A 17,485-nucleotide genomic window follows, 5' to 3' on the forward strand; every position below is an offset into this window, starting at 1 on the left:
CAAAACCAAAAGCAGCTGCAATACTTTCTGTCTCAACCTAACGTTACTAGGGATTACAACTGGTACTCATCCTGCTACCAAAATGCTTTGGTGGAATGTGTCTGCATCTGTGGCAAAAGAACCAACAGTGTGGATAAACTGTTCACAGACAAGTAAGATTAGATGCTATTTAGAAGGCCAAATTTTCTAAGTGTCAAAAGGGATATAAAAGTTCAGTGGATGTTTCCAGAAACTTTCAGTTAAACTCCTAAGCACTGGTCACTTCACAAAATACTGCTTAGTTTTATAAAGGTATTCATGCATCTAAATTCACAATATTCCTTGTGCTAGAATGGCAATTCATCAAGGCATGAAAACATTATTATTGCTATTATTTATTATTGCATCAGCTCAATGTCATTTATATAAACATCTTCACAACACTGAAAAGTGAAAAACACACAGAAGAACACACAAAATGACAAACAGTATATCTCAACAAACACTTGTCAGTGCCGCCTCTCTCAAGTAACTGACACACACAGCACACACAGAATCACAGAATGGTTTGAGTTGGAAGGGACCTTTAAGATCCTCTAGTTCCAACTCTCCTGCTATAGGCAGAGACACCTCCCTCTACACCAGGTTGCTCACAGCCCCATCCAGCCTGACCTTGAGTGCTTGAAGGAGCATTCACAGCCTCACTGGGCAACCTGTTCAGTGTCTCACCACCCTCACAGTAAAGAATTTCTTCATGATATCTAGTCTAAATCTACCCTCTTCCGATTTAAAACCATTTTCCCTGCCCTGTTGCTACCTGCCGTTGTAAGAAGTCCCATACTGGTTTTCCTGTAGACCCCCTTCAGGTACTAGAAAGGTCACCTCAAAGTCTTCTATTATACACATAAACACTAAAATTCCAGAATATGAGGTTAATCTTTTAAGAACGTAAGAACGTCAGAAATATTCATTTTGAGCAATAGTAAGTCATCAAACTCTCCTAACTCTCTCACACACATACACTTACATACATTTGCACACAGGGCATCTGTACAATCTGTACTTTGGCCCTTCAGAAACAATTCAGTTACTGTGATGAGATCTGAGCCTGGAAATGATAGAAGTCTGAGCTCCATCCCTTGTATCTATAACCTCTGAGAAGTATGTGTGACTTTGTTCAATAATAAGGCCACAGAGTGCACAGAATATGATTATTATTCATTAGAAGGTGGGTGACATGACCTTATAGTTTCTGATTTCTGTTGCCATATGTCTTCCCTTCCATTCGGAGGCTACTGTTCTTGAGGTGAGAATGGCAACATCAGTTATTCCGCCTGTGCACAACCTTTGTCAGTGTTCATTCGTTTTCATTAGCCAATTCCTAAATTCTTCTTAAGGTGAAAACTCCCTTATATTCCTGCACAGTACATATAATATTGCTGTTCATGGGCACATTGTGCAGACTCATTTGAAGTAATTAAAAGACACAGAGGCTTGAATATCCCATTGATCTGGTGGCTCCAGCTCTGTGTGAGTGTATGACAGAATCCACAAGGATGATGTATGTATGGCACAAAACCACACACAGATTCGACTTCTGACAGCATTCAGGATTGGAAATATGAGCCAAACTCCCTACATCACTGAAGACAGATATAAAAGAACAGATTTCTCAGGGCCTGTGATGAAAGGACTGTTGCGATCAACATGTGAAATCTGCTGCAAAGGGCAGATGCAGAGATGTTCCTCATACTGCAAGCCCCAGGGAATTTAACCATGTAAACTCTTACAGTTCCAGTGGAACTTTCCTAACAAAGTACTTACTGGCACCTATACTTCATTTGCTTTTTATAACGAGTTTAAGTTTGATTAGTATTACTTTGCTGTTCACAAACCACATGTTATAAAAAGCAAAGCAAGTCTTACCTGGAATACTCTGTCTCCTCACAGACAGTGCTCCATCAGGTGTCCTTGTCTGGTTTGCAGACTTTGTGTAAGGACTCTCATCTAAACAGAAACAAGCAAAGTTGCAGTTACTGATAAATACAGTGCTAAAAACAACAGAATTTTTTAAAATCTAGTTATTGCGAACTAGCAGTGAAGAGTACAAGAGCTAGATGAGGATGGATATTCTGAATTCTGACTCAATACTCAATGCCATGTCTAGCTTCAAAGATAATGGCTCTGAATAACAGAGCGGAAAGGATGAGGTAAAGCTCAGATCAGAGACAATGGTTTGTTGATGACAGCCTAGATATACAAAGCCCTTTTCAGTCTTGAAGTAAATATAGAAACTTTCATTTTCCTCACGTTAAGAAGCTTCACGTGTCAAAGACTCCAGTGAGAGAAGGCCCTTCCCTATTCAGAAGTATTTTCAGAACCTTTTGAATATTCTGGCTGTAGAGATGCCCTCCTTTTCTTTTGGGATCTGACATGGGACACTTCATTTTTCATACTAACAACTGATTGGAGAGCATATCAGAAAGCAGTTGCCCAATAGACCAAGCATGTCTGAATGAAGCATGATGAACAGCACTGTAGCAGCCTGTGCTAAAGCAGCAGGTTCTGTTCTCCAGCTGGTCAACATGGAGACATCAGAGGCTGCTGCTGGTGGGCAAAGCAGATGAGCTGTCTATCAGAGGCAGCATGAGGCAGAGGTGAGGCACTTGTGCATCCCCCCTCCAGAGTGATCATGAGGAAAACCATCAGCCAAATATTTTTCCTTCATGGACCAATAAGTTTATAATATGTGTATTAATGTGGATACAGAAACAAGAAAGCTGAATGAGGTTTTTGTTTTATTTTAAAGGCAAAACATTTTTGCAAGGCCACGTATGTTGACATACATAAATGCAGCAAGTAACAAAGATCATATACCGGTGAAATATTTCAATAGACAGATATCATTGTTTTCTCTACAGGAAATGAACTGCCATTGCTTTGGGATTATATTGTTACAAGGAGAAAGAGTAACAGGTTTGGTTATACTGCATGTTAATACAAGCTTGAAGAAAATAAAGCTGTCAGCTACCTGATGTACAGCAGAATGAAAGAATATTAGCGCAGACACAGCTACAGAAGTTAAGAAAAAGGCAGACATATAAGTGGAAAATCTAATATTGTAGCATATGCAGTATATACATATCCTTATGGAAGTTAGAAAGAAAAAGGAAAGAAAGAATGAAAGAAGTGAACAAGAGGTTCTAAAGAAGCAGGATCATCTCTTTTCTGCCACAGAAGAGGCACAGCTGAGCTAGGACTCAAGCTAAAGGTCTCTGAATAGCGTAACTAGCTCCTATCAATACCAAAAATTGGGATCATCAATAACGTGACTGAGGTGTCACACATATTATTCTTCATTCACAGGCACTGAATGTGACAGCAGATACTGCGAGACATGCATTTTTCTGTTAAAAAGTGGACAGGAAACATAATACAGTTTCTGAGGAACTGATGGATGGTGATGATGTTTGGGCCTTATTTGCATGCGTGTCCTCCCTATGAAAAAATCTATCAACTCATGGAACAAACAGCTTTCTTCTACTCAGATCTGTACATTTGCATTATTTTCATCAGATTGGAGAGAGGGTAGAAAGGAGAGATGAACGTCCACAACAAGACCTTTTCCACTGAATCTTTGTCAGGAGCAAATGAATAAATCAGCTGCAATCTTTTGCTGGAATAGAATTTTCCCCAAAGTGCTCTATAGTGGGAGTATACGTGGTTATCCCAAGTTCAGAAAGAAGGACGAGCCTGCAAATCTTTCTGGTTAATGGCACCAGGGAGGGAAGATGAGTGTGCATTCAAATTACTTGCAAGGCAGCAGGAACAAAAAGTCTTGTATTTTGCACGTAGTAACAGGCAAGTATGAAAGACAGCTCAGACTCCTTATTTGTGGGTGCTGGCATTTAGGTTTAGCACTGAAAACTTGTCAGGTATTTCTGTGGTTTATATACTGTTAGATACTGTAGGGATGTAATTAAGTTACGTTTTTTAACCTGTCTATAGATTTCCACAGCAAACAAAGTGGCATAAGAGATTGCTTCATAAACTTTTGAACCCCATTAACACAATATATGTCCAGTTATTACAGAGGAAAAACAACGAGTCATTGCCTCACTGGTGGGTGGGGAAGTTTCACTTTGCTGCAAGTCCCAAAGACAGGAAAGAATTATCTTTCAGTGCCCGTTTAAGAGCAAAATCACAATGTGAAATAATGAGAAATCACTGAATAGAAGTCGCAGAAACAAAGGAAAACAAATACAACTAACTGAAGAAGGAATACAAGCACTGCCATTATTTGAGACAGAAGATTACTATAAATATAGATGCACAAGTAGATACCATCCTAAAGAAGAGAATACAGTAAAGAGACAAGAAAGCCCTGGTAGTCCTGAAATGCCAGACACCATCATACTGTCAAAAAAGGATAAATTTGTTTGTCTGCATTAGCAAAGTTATTTGTATGGCAACAAGAGTTTACAAATCAAATCATAACTTATGCCCCATCTGCTGGAGGGGACCATTCTTAGCAGGGAAGATTTTTGCAAACATGCAAAAACACCTCCTGGTATCATTGCTTGGAGGGCTTTCTTCAAATGCTCTGTGATTCCAGCTTCACCCTCTACAGCACAGACTCCCTTGAGATGAAACTCAACCCAGTGAGCCAATACACTAAAAAAGTAAAGGAGAAGAGTGTGAAGCATGCCCTAGAGGGAGATAGCAACTTGGAATTAGGTAAAGGTGAGATATATGTAAGAAGCCACCTACACAAAGTGGACGAGGAAATAGGATACATTCAGAAGCATAAATCTTAGGTAGCTACACCACTAGTACTAAAATAATCTGATCACCAGTGGGGAGAGGGATGTAGCCTGTGACAAACCTTCAGGCTGAGTAGCCCTTCTGCTGGATGCCATAGCCCTGGCTGGGGCCAGCACATGGGGAGCTCCCCACCCCTACTGGCTCCTACAGAAATTGCAATGCTGGGGTTTGTGATTCCAACCTTGCAAACAGCATTGCTATGTGGATGCAGTCCTGGAACTGCTTTAATTACATCACTGTTGGTTTTTTTTTCTTCTCCCAATTTCTTTTGGCTAAGGAATTGAACAGCCCAGAGTAACCAATTTCTAGTAGTCAGTCGGTCATATCAAGGTGACTGCTATGCCAGTAGATCTCTTAGCCTAGCGACTGAAGGAAACAAACCCTCTTATACTGCTAGCAGGTGAGCTCATTTTCCCCTAAAATTTCTAGTTCGTGTATTTTCTGTAGTTGTAAATGTGCAATAGTGAACAAGTTGCCTGCTGTGCTAATTCCTCCAGTTCCTGCTGTAATGCCTTCCGGTTACTGAGATCCAGAACCAGAAAAGTGAAATCGTCAGTTTGGTTTCTCTTTACACTCATCCTCATGAATACAACAGCTCCAACTACAAGTAACTACAAGTAACAGTGTCTAGCATATCACCCTTTCAAAGCTTTGCACACAGTTCTGCTAATTAAAGACTGCAAAGATAATGATCAAGTGAATAGATAAGCAGTTCCACTGCTTGCAGTTACTTCTGTAGGCCTATTGCTGTTACCTATTGCCTGTGAGGCAGATAAACAACTCTTTGCACTCTCCTGCCTGTTTTTAACCAGCTGGCATCTCTCTCTGTAATTGAATGATTCATTCTTCGAGTCAGGGACCATGCTGTGACCTGTTTACATCATTCTTCATCGCTCCTACTACACAGGGGGACCTCTATCCAAGACTAAGGGCTCTATACACTCTAGCAAACCAACAACAATGTAATCCTATAAAGAGGATATATGTGTGTGTTGTCCAGTGTATAAGTGCTTGGGACTGCGCTAGTAAAATGACCATTCGTAATCTTTAGATATTTGCTGTATTCAGGTTAATATCCTTTGAACGGTATCAACTGGGGACACATAAGAGGGAACTAGGAAAGTCTAAAGATATTTCCTCAAGAGCTAAGTCCAGGCATTCCGTGTATCAGGAGGTTTATGATCATTGGAACATTTGCGTGTTCCTCAAGAGGGCTGTGAAAGCTATTGACACAAGAATGCTGTTTATAGTTGTAAAGGCTACAAGCACTCTCCCTTGTGCCAGTCTCACAACTAGTTGGAGGATCGGAGGAGGCATGCTCAACTTGTAACTCATGAACCCAGAAAACGTGCCCACATCCTGTGCTGCATAACTCTCATTTTTCAAAAGCTTTCTTATTTATGTATAATTATGGGATAAGCTGTACTTTGCCAAGGAAGAATTGTTTTTAGAATTTAACCATGTGTTTCTCAAGCAGACTTCAGAACTCAAGCACGTAAATTTGAGATGCTGCATATATGCTCCTTACTGTTCCTTTCCTAAGTATCTCCAATCAGTGTGAGACCCAAGACTTGACAAGAAAGTACACTACAACTTCAGCTTGCTCAGCGTACTGGAGGAGTAGGATTGCCTGCATGTGTTGTTGCTTGCACTCCTTATGATAACAGGCATCTACGCTAGTAGTGAATCACATACCTATGCAGAGGATGGCGACATACCAAGTTGTAAAGATGATGATTATGGCTGAGAGAACATCCTTGAGAAGATTTGTTTATCAAAAACTAAAAGCACGAACGTCCCACGTACTGCTTCAGGCATTTCTAGATCTGCAATGTCACATTCACACTCAAATCTTCCATATAAAGAAATTACCATATCCACTTCTGAATAAAGAGCATTCTTCATTAAAAGCAACAGATTTACACAAACCCTGCTTGTGCAGCATAAATTATCACAGGTTCCCATACTTTACATGTCTGAAACACAACCTAAATGTCACCTTTAAATGGTATAAGATTAGCACTCTCTAAAAGCATTATTTCTGGCTTAATATTGTACCTGTGATAGCTGGTAAATTCTGAGCTACAGCATCCTTTGTTATTCCCACATTCTGCAGCTGGAAGCTTTCACAGATAAAAATAAACACGTACCCACTGATGCCTGTAAGTTTAAAATCTGAGGGGCATCCACAGAATCATTCTTCTAAACTCAGATGTTGGAACAGTGACTCAAATCTCAGTCTCACATTTACAGATGAGTACCCAAATTCCCAACTTCACTATCATTCCACCTTTCTCCCCCTGATGAGTGTTTTATGTATGTAATATGAAGTAAATTTAAAGCTCTTCCACAATCAATTTGGAGACTTGAATTGGATGAAGCAGAGAAAATCTGAACTCAAGATCCCCTCAGTAGCCCAATCACTATAAAGGTATGGAAAGCAAAGTCACCAGGATCATTCTAAGAACACCTCTGATCTCACATAAGCTCATCTCTTATATTGCAGACCTTTGTTTCTGGCAAAAATACTTGAACATATTTTCTCTGTTCTGCTAAAAATTCTGAATAATATAATTTTCAGGTAAATCTACAGCAATGGGAAGGGAAAAAAGAATATCACAAGGGAAGCTGGTATATAGTTATCAAATTCTACCATTCACATTGCCCTGTGGCTTCCAGTCACAGTCAGAAGAGAAATATCAACACTAAATTCTTTGAGAAAGCTAACGGACGATATCTGAGAGCTGAATTACATGAAGAATAATACTACTCAGACCTTTTTTTTAATACTTCAAGCATACAAAGTCATTATGTGTCCTAAAACTCTGGTAAGTTTTACAGCACATTGAGGTGTAAGTGTGATCTAAGTTGAACATGCTTGAGAGGATAAAGCAAACAAAATTTGCTGGGAAGGGGAGAGTACTGGGAATTTCCCTTTGGCTGTTGATGGGAGATTTGGCGCGAAAGTTTTTAGCTTGGCGTAACTTCATCCTTAGAAACTGCTATTGACAACAACCGAGAAAAAAGTATGTTGGAGTGTGTCTTCCTGTAAATCAAGAACATTCTATAAGATTTGCTTTTAAATAATACAAGAGTCGAGAGCAAAATTAACAACCTGGATTGTTCGTGGTTATCAGGATGTTCTTCCTGCTGCATCGAAGTGGGATGGACTACTAACAGTTGCAAGAAGAGAGAAAATTGGCTAAGTTCTTTCAGTAGAACTATAATGCACAAATTTTTAATGCATACGCTTCATGAAACATCAAAATGTCAACAATCGTCTTAGCCTGTATGCTAATCCTTTCAGACTTGTTACGGAAGCTCCGACCATGAAAGAAAGCATTAATTTCTTCTACTGGTGCAGAGGAATAATGATTTTTCAAGTTCCTTTCACAGCTATGGCTTCAGTCACTTCCAATGAGAATGGATATTTCAAATGGCAATGCCACTTTTCAATGTAATGCTTAGAAATACTGAAAATTTCCTGAGAGCTGTATGTAACAGTCATTAACAAACTAGGCTCTAAGTAGGACAAATATAAATGTATTTAATCTTAATCCTTTCTAATCAAACTCTCTGCTCAGTGCACTCCAGCACTCTTTATTAAGAAAACATAGGGTTTCAAGTGATTCTGTTAGTGGCATAGAATTATGAGAGGGATGAGTTATTATTGCTGCACTGGTAATTTCCCTTCCTATATTTAACCGACTACCCCCTTCATTTTCCCACAAACTAAATTTTAACAGCTATAGCAACCAATGAATGACTGTGTTATCCCTGTACAGTGAAAATGTATTCAATTTTATTATACTTTATGTAAATTTAATTATCTTTTTTCTGAATTATACGATTTCTTATCATATTAGCAGCTCAGTTTTAATCTAGAAGCAAGAGTAGGGTACTGTAACTGTTCATAACCGTGAAGCCATTTCCTAAAGATATTTACAACACCTCATCAAGCCTGATGGCTTGAAAAATGATCTAAATATCCTCTAAGTTTGCTTGTCTACAGTTAATTTCCTAAGCCTGTGCTTAGATACCTGAGTGCAAATCCTTGGTCTCCTAACTGGCATCCAAAACACACCATGCCTGCAGACTGCTGGAAACGTGTCCCTAGAGATATTAGCACATGGTGAGATTCACTTCAGTGGATTGTCAAATGAGGAATTCAATGTAAACAATACCTCAACCACAACCTACTTCAAATCTGACAAGTATGTCTTTTTGTTTATACAGCATCAAGTATTTGTTCAGGGACTAAATGGAATGCCATTAAACAATCATTACTGAATCATTATGTGATTTTAGGATTCACTGCAAGTTTCATTCCGTTGTCTTGAGCTTCTGCTTATTGTTTATGGAAATCGTATCATCATTGTGAAATATGGGTGGTTTAATCAGAGCTGCTAGAAACTGAAAAAGTTGGGGAATTTAAAAGGCTTGAAGAAAAAAAAAAAGGAAACTCTTTCAGCTCTGAGACAGTTCAGGATTTTTCTGCACATATAACTTCTGTAGATAATCTTACACTATGTGATGGGGCTGTAAGCCATTCCATTTAAAAGGAGCAGATCCTAAGTGATGCAGATCTTGCTGACAGGAAATGTTTCCAGATATTCAAGCTACACTTTCTGTTCTCATGGTTTGCTGAGAGTGGCGTTTTGGTTCTAGACAGATTTTATGGTCCTTTCTGTTTGTGTATTTGGGAGCATCAGATCTCTCCACATGCTGGCATTGGGTGAAGCAGATCAACACACATCAACTTCCTGGAAAGACACACCTGAAAACTGTTTTCTTTGTGATGCTCTAGTTCTTAAGATATTTGATTACTTTGTTTAATGGCGATAAATTCAATTACCTTGTTTAGAAATGCTAAATCAGCGTCCCTTGTAAAACGCAGACCAAATCTCATAGAGAAGCACCAGTGCCAAGACGACAATAAAAATTCCCACAGGTCTCCTTGAGAAGGGAGCTGGGTAAAGGAGCAAGACCTGAACCAAGGCCAAGGGGCAGAAAACCAGACTGCATTAAGGCCTCACCTCATAGAAAACTCTTAGGAACACACACTTTTGAAGCTTAACAGTGACCTTAATGTTACCTTTTATCCTCTCTGCCCTTGGTTCTCTACTCCTGCACATTCTGTCCCCATGCTTCCTTAGCTCAGTCTTGGCTGAAGTCTTCCCTGCAGACTGACTGTTTGAAACTTAAAAAACATAAGTTATGTATGGAACTGCTGTTAGATCCTTTTAAAGCTCTCTGATTTTTTTCCCTTGAGGGAAATAAAATTGCATATTCCTCCTTTGCATCAGTACATAAGTGGATAATAATCTTCTAGGTGTACTCACAGGAAAGACACCTACCACATTCTACCTGTGCAGACCACCATGTAAAGCAGATGAGAAACACCTATGCAGGCTGCCAGCTCAGCAGTAGTCTGAGATGGCTGGGAAATGAGGATATCAGCTAGGAACTTCTACACTGTGGACGCAGAAGTTATTTGTGTCCGTTTTAAGGGGAAGGCAATGACACGAAGTAACAGCTGAGACAGCAGAGACTGCCACTCAAGCTGCATCAAAAGTACATAAAATACATCACACTTCAGAGAAAACAGGAATTTAGTTTGCTTCTCAGAAAATAGAAATGAGCGAAGTCACAACACTGTGTTCAAAGAACAGCATGACATTCAAAGACAAAAGTTAGAAATGGTAATTTCTTTCCATGAGGTTACTTATCTTGCTTTCATTCCAGAGCTATACTAATGTTATTAGCAGTAAATTCTATCATGTTTTTCAGCCTTCTTGTGACTGTAAGTATCTCTAGCAATAAGATATCCATTACTTTCTTCTTCTGACTGCTCCACAGGATCTATCAGCTCTCACAGCTGGAAAATATTTCCCTCTGTCAGTCTACAATTTTCTTCTCTTGCTTTAACTGCCACTCTATTACTCCCGATTACACTCTTCTCCTCTTCAGAAGACCTCATATAAACCACTCTCAAGTACTGCTTATTCTCCGTGAGATCACACAGATTAGTGTGCTTACTGCTGCTGACCAGGATCCTACCAGTTCTTACTGGGCATGGCTTACCACAAAGATTGGCTGCACTTGTCACAGCAGCGTTGGTGCACACACTGATTTTATATTGGGATTTCCATTTGGCAAAGAGTAACATTTGATACGTAAAATAATTCTAACACTGCCATCATGATTTTTATGATTTTTACTTATACTTCTGTGAAATAACCACCAACTCTCAGCCCTGGAAGAGTCCGTTCTCCATTTCTACAATGATTCTGTAGCAACTTTGGCTAAGTTTAGTCATCAGCAAAACTCTGCTGGTTTTAGAAACTGTGACAAGTCTGAACACAGAGTAGAAAAAGTCTTTTGATATAAAGTGCTGTGTACTTTTAGGAGTGGGAACAAAGCAGACTAACAAAGGGGATGTCAGCTTGACAAATCAATATATATATGCACATCTGTTTTGCTCAAAGCTCATATTAAGCCTCATCCACCTTCTGTGCTCTATCCAAGCACTCAGTGTTCCTGAAGACAAGTCTTTTAACCTGTCAGATAACAACTATTTGTCAGCGTCTCCTGAGCCCTATTAAATGGCAAAGCTTATTTTGGGCATGCAGCTGATTGTTTGCTGTATTCTTCAAATTCTGGAAAATGGTAATTATTAGAATTGCTTGCCCACACTTTGCCTGCACATAGCTCAGCTCTTGCCTGAGCATTTTATAATCCTATGGAAAATGCAGCAATCAAGAAACAGAAACAAATGGATACACAGTATTCATAAAAAATTACACTCCCATAACCTTCAAGAAGTCAGGTAAGTAAATTTTAATCAACGCAACAATCTTCCAAACTTTTTAACCAATGCTGTTTCTCCTTTAAGAATTTACAGCTGCACATTCCCTCTGCTTTTTTCTCCTAGAATTGAAGACAGTATCAACCTATGCATGCCACACGTGCAAAGCAATAAAAGGTGTGGATTTCACTTATTTGTTCTTCATCTTTTCAAACACTAAGATAACACTGAGGTACTTTAAATCATTTGCTATACTACCAGTGTATTGCCAGCGCCTCCAGATCCATCATAACATTGTGTGGGTGTGCAGGCAGGCGTGTTAGGCACATGTGTTTAATTTTAATGACAGACTTACTATATTTGTGAAATAATTTCAAAACAAAGAGAGAAAAAAATTAAAAATAATAGGAAACCCTACACATCAAAAATAGCTCAAACAAACAAGACAGCATCAGATAAAGGACCATACAAAAACATGGCATTTGAGGCAGATGCTCAAACAAACTGATGGGATCTGCCACTTTCTGAAGGTCAAGTAAGCCTCCATTTTGGCAGACTAACAATGGGATGATTGCCAGAGTCTAAATCACTCCATCACAGACTGTCTATGTCCTGTCCAGGTCATTATGATGAGGGAATGAGGGAATGAAAGCTGATTTTAGAAACCAGATTGGAATACAGGCAATTACTAGGACATGGTATATGAGACGTCAGACCCAAGCAAGTACTAAATACATTAATATTTGCTAACACCATGCAGGCAGTGAAACACATCTGTAGTACACTCCTGAAAAAAAAACATAAAGGTAAACCAAAAGACCACGCTGTTATTTCACAAAGGTGATATCTTCTTCATTATCTAAAATCTCCATAAGGAGAATCAGGTGCAGAATACAGCACAAATTCAAGTCAACTGCCATTGGGAAGGAAGAAAGAAAGAAACATTCAAGGCAAGAAATGACAGAAAATACCACAACTACAATTCCTAAGTGAGAACAGTGCAAACTAGGACAGTGGCTTTTAACCTGATGTCTATCAAGCCCTGAAAGATCAGATTCCTAAGCAGCATCTCTTGGAAAGTACCTAAGAAAAAAGACCACTTAGTGCAATCTAATTATGGAAAGTATCCATCAATGTGTACAATGCCACTAATTATCTAAACGGAGAAGAATGAAGCCATTAAGACCAATAGGCACAGCCAGCTGTCCAGGGCTGCACGGAGAGCCTAAAAGAAACCCACAGCTTCTGTGCTCCACAGCAAGTACATCTGGCCTCCAGGTCTGACCATGCCTGGAAGGTGTGCAATGCTTTTGGTTGGACAGAAATATAAATATTTCCAAAAAACATTTCATAAGAGGAGACAGGACAAGGGCAAGGGCTGTTAAGAGCAAGTATTGTCAATTCCTCTGATGGCTGTGAGAGGCAGCACCCATGCTGTGCTCTCAGCCTACCAGGCACACCCTGTGAAAGGAGGTGCTGCCCTTTGGAGGACAGGAGCAACACTTCTGGTGCAGAAGGGTACATGTAGAGCAGAAAGCATCAGCGGGGCAGGGTACAGTGCATGAAAGACAGAATAAAGCAAAGGCCAATGGTGGGAGTCAGCAGTGAACAAGCTGCACAGGGACAGAATAGAGAAAGAGCCTCCTGGGGACCCAGAGAAGCCCTAGTACAGTTTGCCATTGACCCATCAATAAATAAATACAACCTGTTTGGTCCAGAAATCTTGCTTGGTAGGGGGGAGGGAAGATCACTCACTAAAAATTAAAGGCCTACGTAGGTTTATCTTAAAATACCCCAGGCTCCATCAGTCACTTCCAAAAATAACCCTGAGAAAAATATTCCAAATGAAGTCTTTCAGCAGAAAAAAAATTGTCCTTCAATATACATAATATAGGACTTGCCTAAATTTCTTTTGTGAGGCTTATAAAACATCTCACTAAAAATTCCCTTGTCTCCTACACTCCACAAAAATTCCATTACTATTCCTATTTTCTTGTCTTAAGGAAATAAATAATAAGTTCACTGTCTGCAATATCTATGAGTTTTCAAGGTTGCTGATCACCTGACATTTCCATGCAAAGTATAAGCCCCAGAAGAGCTGTTCCTGGGGAGCTGTAGGGCAGCTGAGCTGGTGCTACTGACCCTAGTCTATCTGCACCATATTGGGTCAGGGTTCACCCTAAAAACTGTGCTCCTTCTCACCAAACAGCCCCAAACAAGCAGCGCCTGCACCTTGTACTCTTGCAGTCTCAGCCTGCAGGCAAAGGAGGGCTGCAACAAAGCTGTGGTAATACTATTCTGCATCAGCTGATGCAGAATAGAAAGAGCTAAAAAGAAGACAAGGCCTGGCAAAATGCATAGCAGGTAGTAAAGGCATCCAATGCATAGGATGCCATGTGCAACATGAGGAAAAGGTAGAGGAGAGGCAAACAAAATGAATCATGTTGGGAAGGGAAGGGAAGGGAAGGGAAGGGAAGGGAAGGGAAGGGAAGGGAAGGGAAGGGAAGGGAAGGGAAGGGAAGGGAAGGGAAGGGAAGGGAAGGGAAGGGAAGGGAAGGGAAGGGAAGGGAAGGGAAGGGAAGGGAAGGGAAGGGAAGGGAAGGGAAGGGAAGGGAAGGGAAGGGAAGGGAAGAGAAAGGAAGGGAAGGGAAGCAGTGTGGCAGGATGAGTGGGAAGAGACCAATCTCACTTCCAATTCTCACTCAATTCCCTGCCTTCCTATAAGAAGCTGTATTTCCTTTGCTAACTACATAAGGCCATATCCTATGGTGACATCTAGGCACAGTAGAATTAATTATCCTGATCTGAAATCAGGTAGAAGCTGAAAGTCTTTATCTTTCAATTTCTACTCTTAATGGCAAAATTCCAAATTTAAAAGCACTGGAAAAAATGATTTGATAAGAGACATCAATGCATGGGTACCCTGGCAGGAATGAATGCTCAGCCACTGAAGGCACTGCCCCCCCCCCCCCCCCCCCTCATCAGCAGCCTCCCTGCTCTCAGGCTAATGAACAAAGCCCTTGAGATGTGCTAGAGTAGGGCAGGAAGGGAGAGCTGATGTGTTTTCTGTCAGAGTCACAAAACCCTGACAAGAAATCTCAAACTGAGGGATAACCGAAAAGGAGTATGAGCTCCAAGGAATAAGATTTTAAATACTTTTTTCAAAGAGGCATGAATTCTTGGCTTAGATATTTCTTTAGTGTTCTGCTTAGCAGAGAAGCGCAGGTAACAAAGGCAGTGGTACACTCAGCATTACATGGATGGAATAAAAATACAGAGGTGTCAATGACAACCTGAAGACAAAAGAAAGGTAACATAAAGCCTTGGCACAGAAACTATTGATTTAGCTACCACTATTCTGAGCATTTCTTCATTTGTAATGGAATTCTTTTTAGGGATGACATTAGCCTCAAGATTGTTCCCATCACTTCCAGTATAAAATAGAAATCAATTGAGACTTGCAAGTAAAAACTAATTAAAAGTTCAATAAAATGACTAAAAGATCAAACAAAGTCCGTTCCCAATGTTCACGCTAAGATCCATATGCACGTAATTTTTCATGTGAATAATATGTTACTTTATGTTCTTTTCAATAAAAATGGTGCAGAAGAATCAGATGTTCCCATTACCCTTTTGTAACAGATTTATTCAAAGAGAATCAGAGCTTAAAACAAGTTAAACACAAAAAGATTATTGTGCCCATTGACATTGCCAGGATAATATCTGTGTTCAGTCAGATGAGCTATTATATCAACAGTTAAAGCAATACTTTTTGTTAAGCCCATGAACTAAAACATATGTCAATTTAAGGGACCGTTTTTGCATAGTAAATCCCAACAAAAAGCAGTCAGGTTTAAAATCACTAGGATTCTTTAAATTTCAGCATGGGTTGAGTAGCTTTCCTGAGGGGGGACTACATGCCCAGGTTTTGCAGACATTCCAGCACATATTATTGCAAAAAATCAAGATGTATTCAGCATGAATATGTTTTTCTGCAGTGCTATATAACACTGATTTCTCAATGTGACAACAAAAGAAATATGTAAAAATCCAACAGGAATCATACACCATCATTTCTGACCACACTTATAGAGTCTGGAACTCGACATTAAGCTCCTCACTGCATCTATGGCTGACCAGGTCACCAATGTAATGAATTCCCATTGGCTGACTGCAAGTCTGGCAAGTTCCATGAAAGAATCTTAGAAAGGATATTGAAAGTTGTACCATTAATTTAATGACATTTTATGTGCCAATCTTAAATGTAACAGCTGCTTTTATCTAGTTCTAACTACAGGACTTTGCTAAAGATAACTCCTGACATTACAGTCTAAATTCAGTAAGGTTATATAGAAACAGAAGCACTCATACTAGCTACATAGTAAACAGAATGTGTTGGTTCTTTTTCTTCCTTATCAGATGGTGGATATCAAGAAAAAATGGTGGTATCAGCATTGCCACAAAAGCCAAATAAACATGAAACCAAACTGTTCAAATAATAAAGCATCCTATGGAGCCATATTCACAGTTCAAATCCACATATATCTCCGAGAAAGGACAAGATAGGTAATTCTAGTTACAAGACACTGCTCTTAAAATTGAGGTGATAAAGACCCGGCATGAAATACTTCATTGCTTTAGCTGGCCTCCAAAATGCTCCCAGAACAACACATCTCTTGACCTGTCACCAAGGTCTTATGAAACAGCAATTTCTCTCTTCTTTTCTTTCTTTAGTGCCATGCAAGGAAAGTAGTCTGGCTCCTATAGAATATATTTTTTAACTGGAGTTTATCAGATTCTTCAAGGAATTGATCATGAACTTAGCAAGGGAAAGCTTCCTGAGATACACTAACCCCTGGGTGGACATTACACAAAGTGCAGCCTCTGACAACTTCCAGTTTCCATTCATAACATGATGGCCATCCCCACCTGTGCTCTTATCATCATTAAGTGTTTTCTTGCTGTCAGGTAGGAACAGCCGGTGAAGGAGAAACGATCCTGCAGCAATTACATGTGTCCTCCCAGAAGGGCTCTGAACAGGAGAGGGATCTTGAACTGCACTTAAAGAGAAGACCCCATGCAGAAGGAAACATGGCTTCACAGTAACCCGTGGTGCAACTGGACTGCTGCATTTTGTGCGTTTGAATGTTTAATTTATTAATTTTAATACATACAACCACATAAGCCCAAGCAAAAGATCAAGTTTCTGGCTTACTGGGACTGGAAATGCAATTGTAATCCAGAAGCACTGTGTTTCCTCCTATGACAAGTGACGTTACTCTCCCCTGTAGGCACATTTTCTGTCATATCTATCTAAAATATTCAGTAAAAAGGACAGAAATTCTCAAGGCTGCAGGGATGAACTGACACTCTGCAAATTTCTGTTGCGTGAGAATGTTTTTAGGGGGAAAAAAAGGTATTTTAAGTCTTCCCTTTTGCAGCTACCAGAGATAACTCTATCTCTGACTTCCCTCTAGTCTCTTCAAATATACTCATTAGTCTGCCTTCACTTCTGACATCTAGTTATCACCTCTCCCCAGGAACAAGAGCATGAAGGAGGAAAGGCGGCTGTCTCAGTTCCCTGGGCTGGCTTTTGAATGCAGCTCCCCAGTTAATCACACTAACTGCTATTCACAATAGACCAATATAGACATAAAATCAAATTTTAGTAACTCAATGAGAGATAACTTTCAAAAAAAAAAAAAAAAAAAAAAAAAAAGATATTAATAGATTTGTATTATTAAACCTTTCTTACAAAGGACCAGCTAGGTCTGTTGTATTTCTCTGCTTTTCATCTCTCTCCAACAACCATCTCAGTAAGGAGCACCCACGAGTCTAGCCTGTCTGCAGACACAGTGAGCTGTGTGTATGTCA

General features: G+C 39.7%; 1 protein-coding gene across 25 annotated transcripts in view; it reads right to left on the reverse strand.

The window, feature by feature from the left end:
* The window catches only part of GRIP1 (glutamate receptor interacting protein 1), a 278,059-nt gene that overhangs the window by 91,521 nt on the left and 169,053 nt on the right, over nt 1-17,485 (reverse strand). For 21 of the 25 annotated variants that reach the window (XM_085514711.1, XM_085514690.1, XM_085514661.1 and 18 more), the window contains exon 2: nt 1,906-1,986. The exons of the other annotated variants lie outside the window; for them this stretch is intronic. In XM_085514711.1, the coding sequence (XP_085370837.1) occupies nt 1,906-1,986 (81 nt within the window). The remainder of the gene's footprint in view (nt 1-1,905; nt 1,987-17,485) is intronic. 25 annotated transcript variants of the gene reach the window in all.

The sequence above is a fragment of the Coturnix japonica genome, chromosome 1 (genome assembly GCF_054131305.1).
Source record: "Coturnix japonica strain WE chromosome 1, WE-NBRP24, whole genome shotgun sequence".
NCBI lineage: Eukaryota > Metazoa > Chordata > Aves > Galliformes > Phasianidae > Coturnix > Coturnix japonica.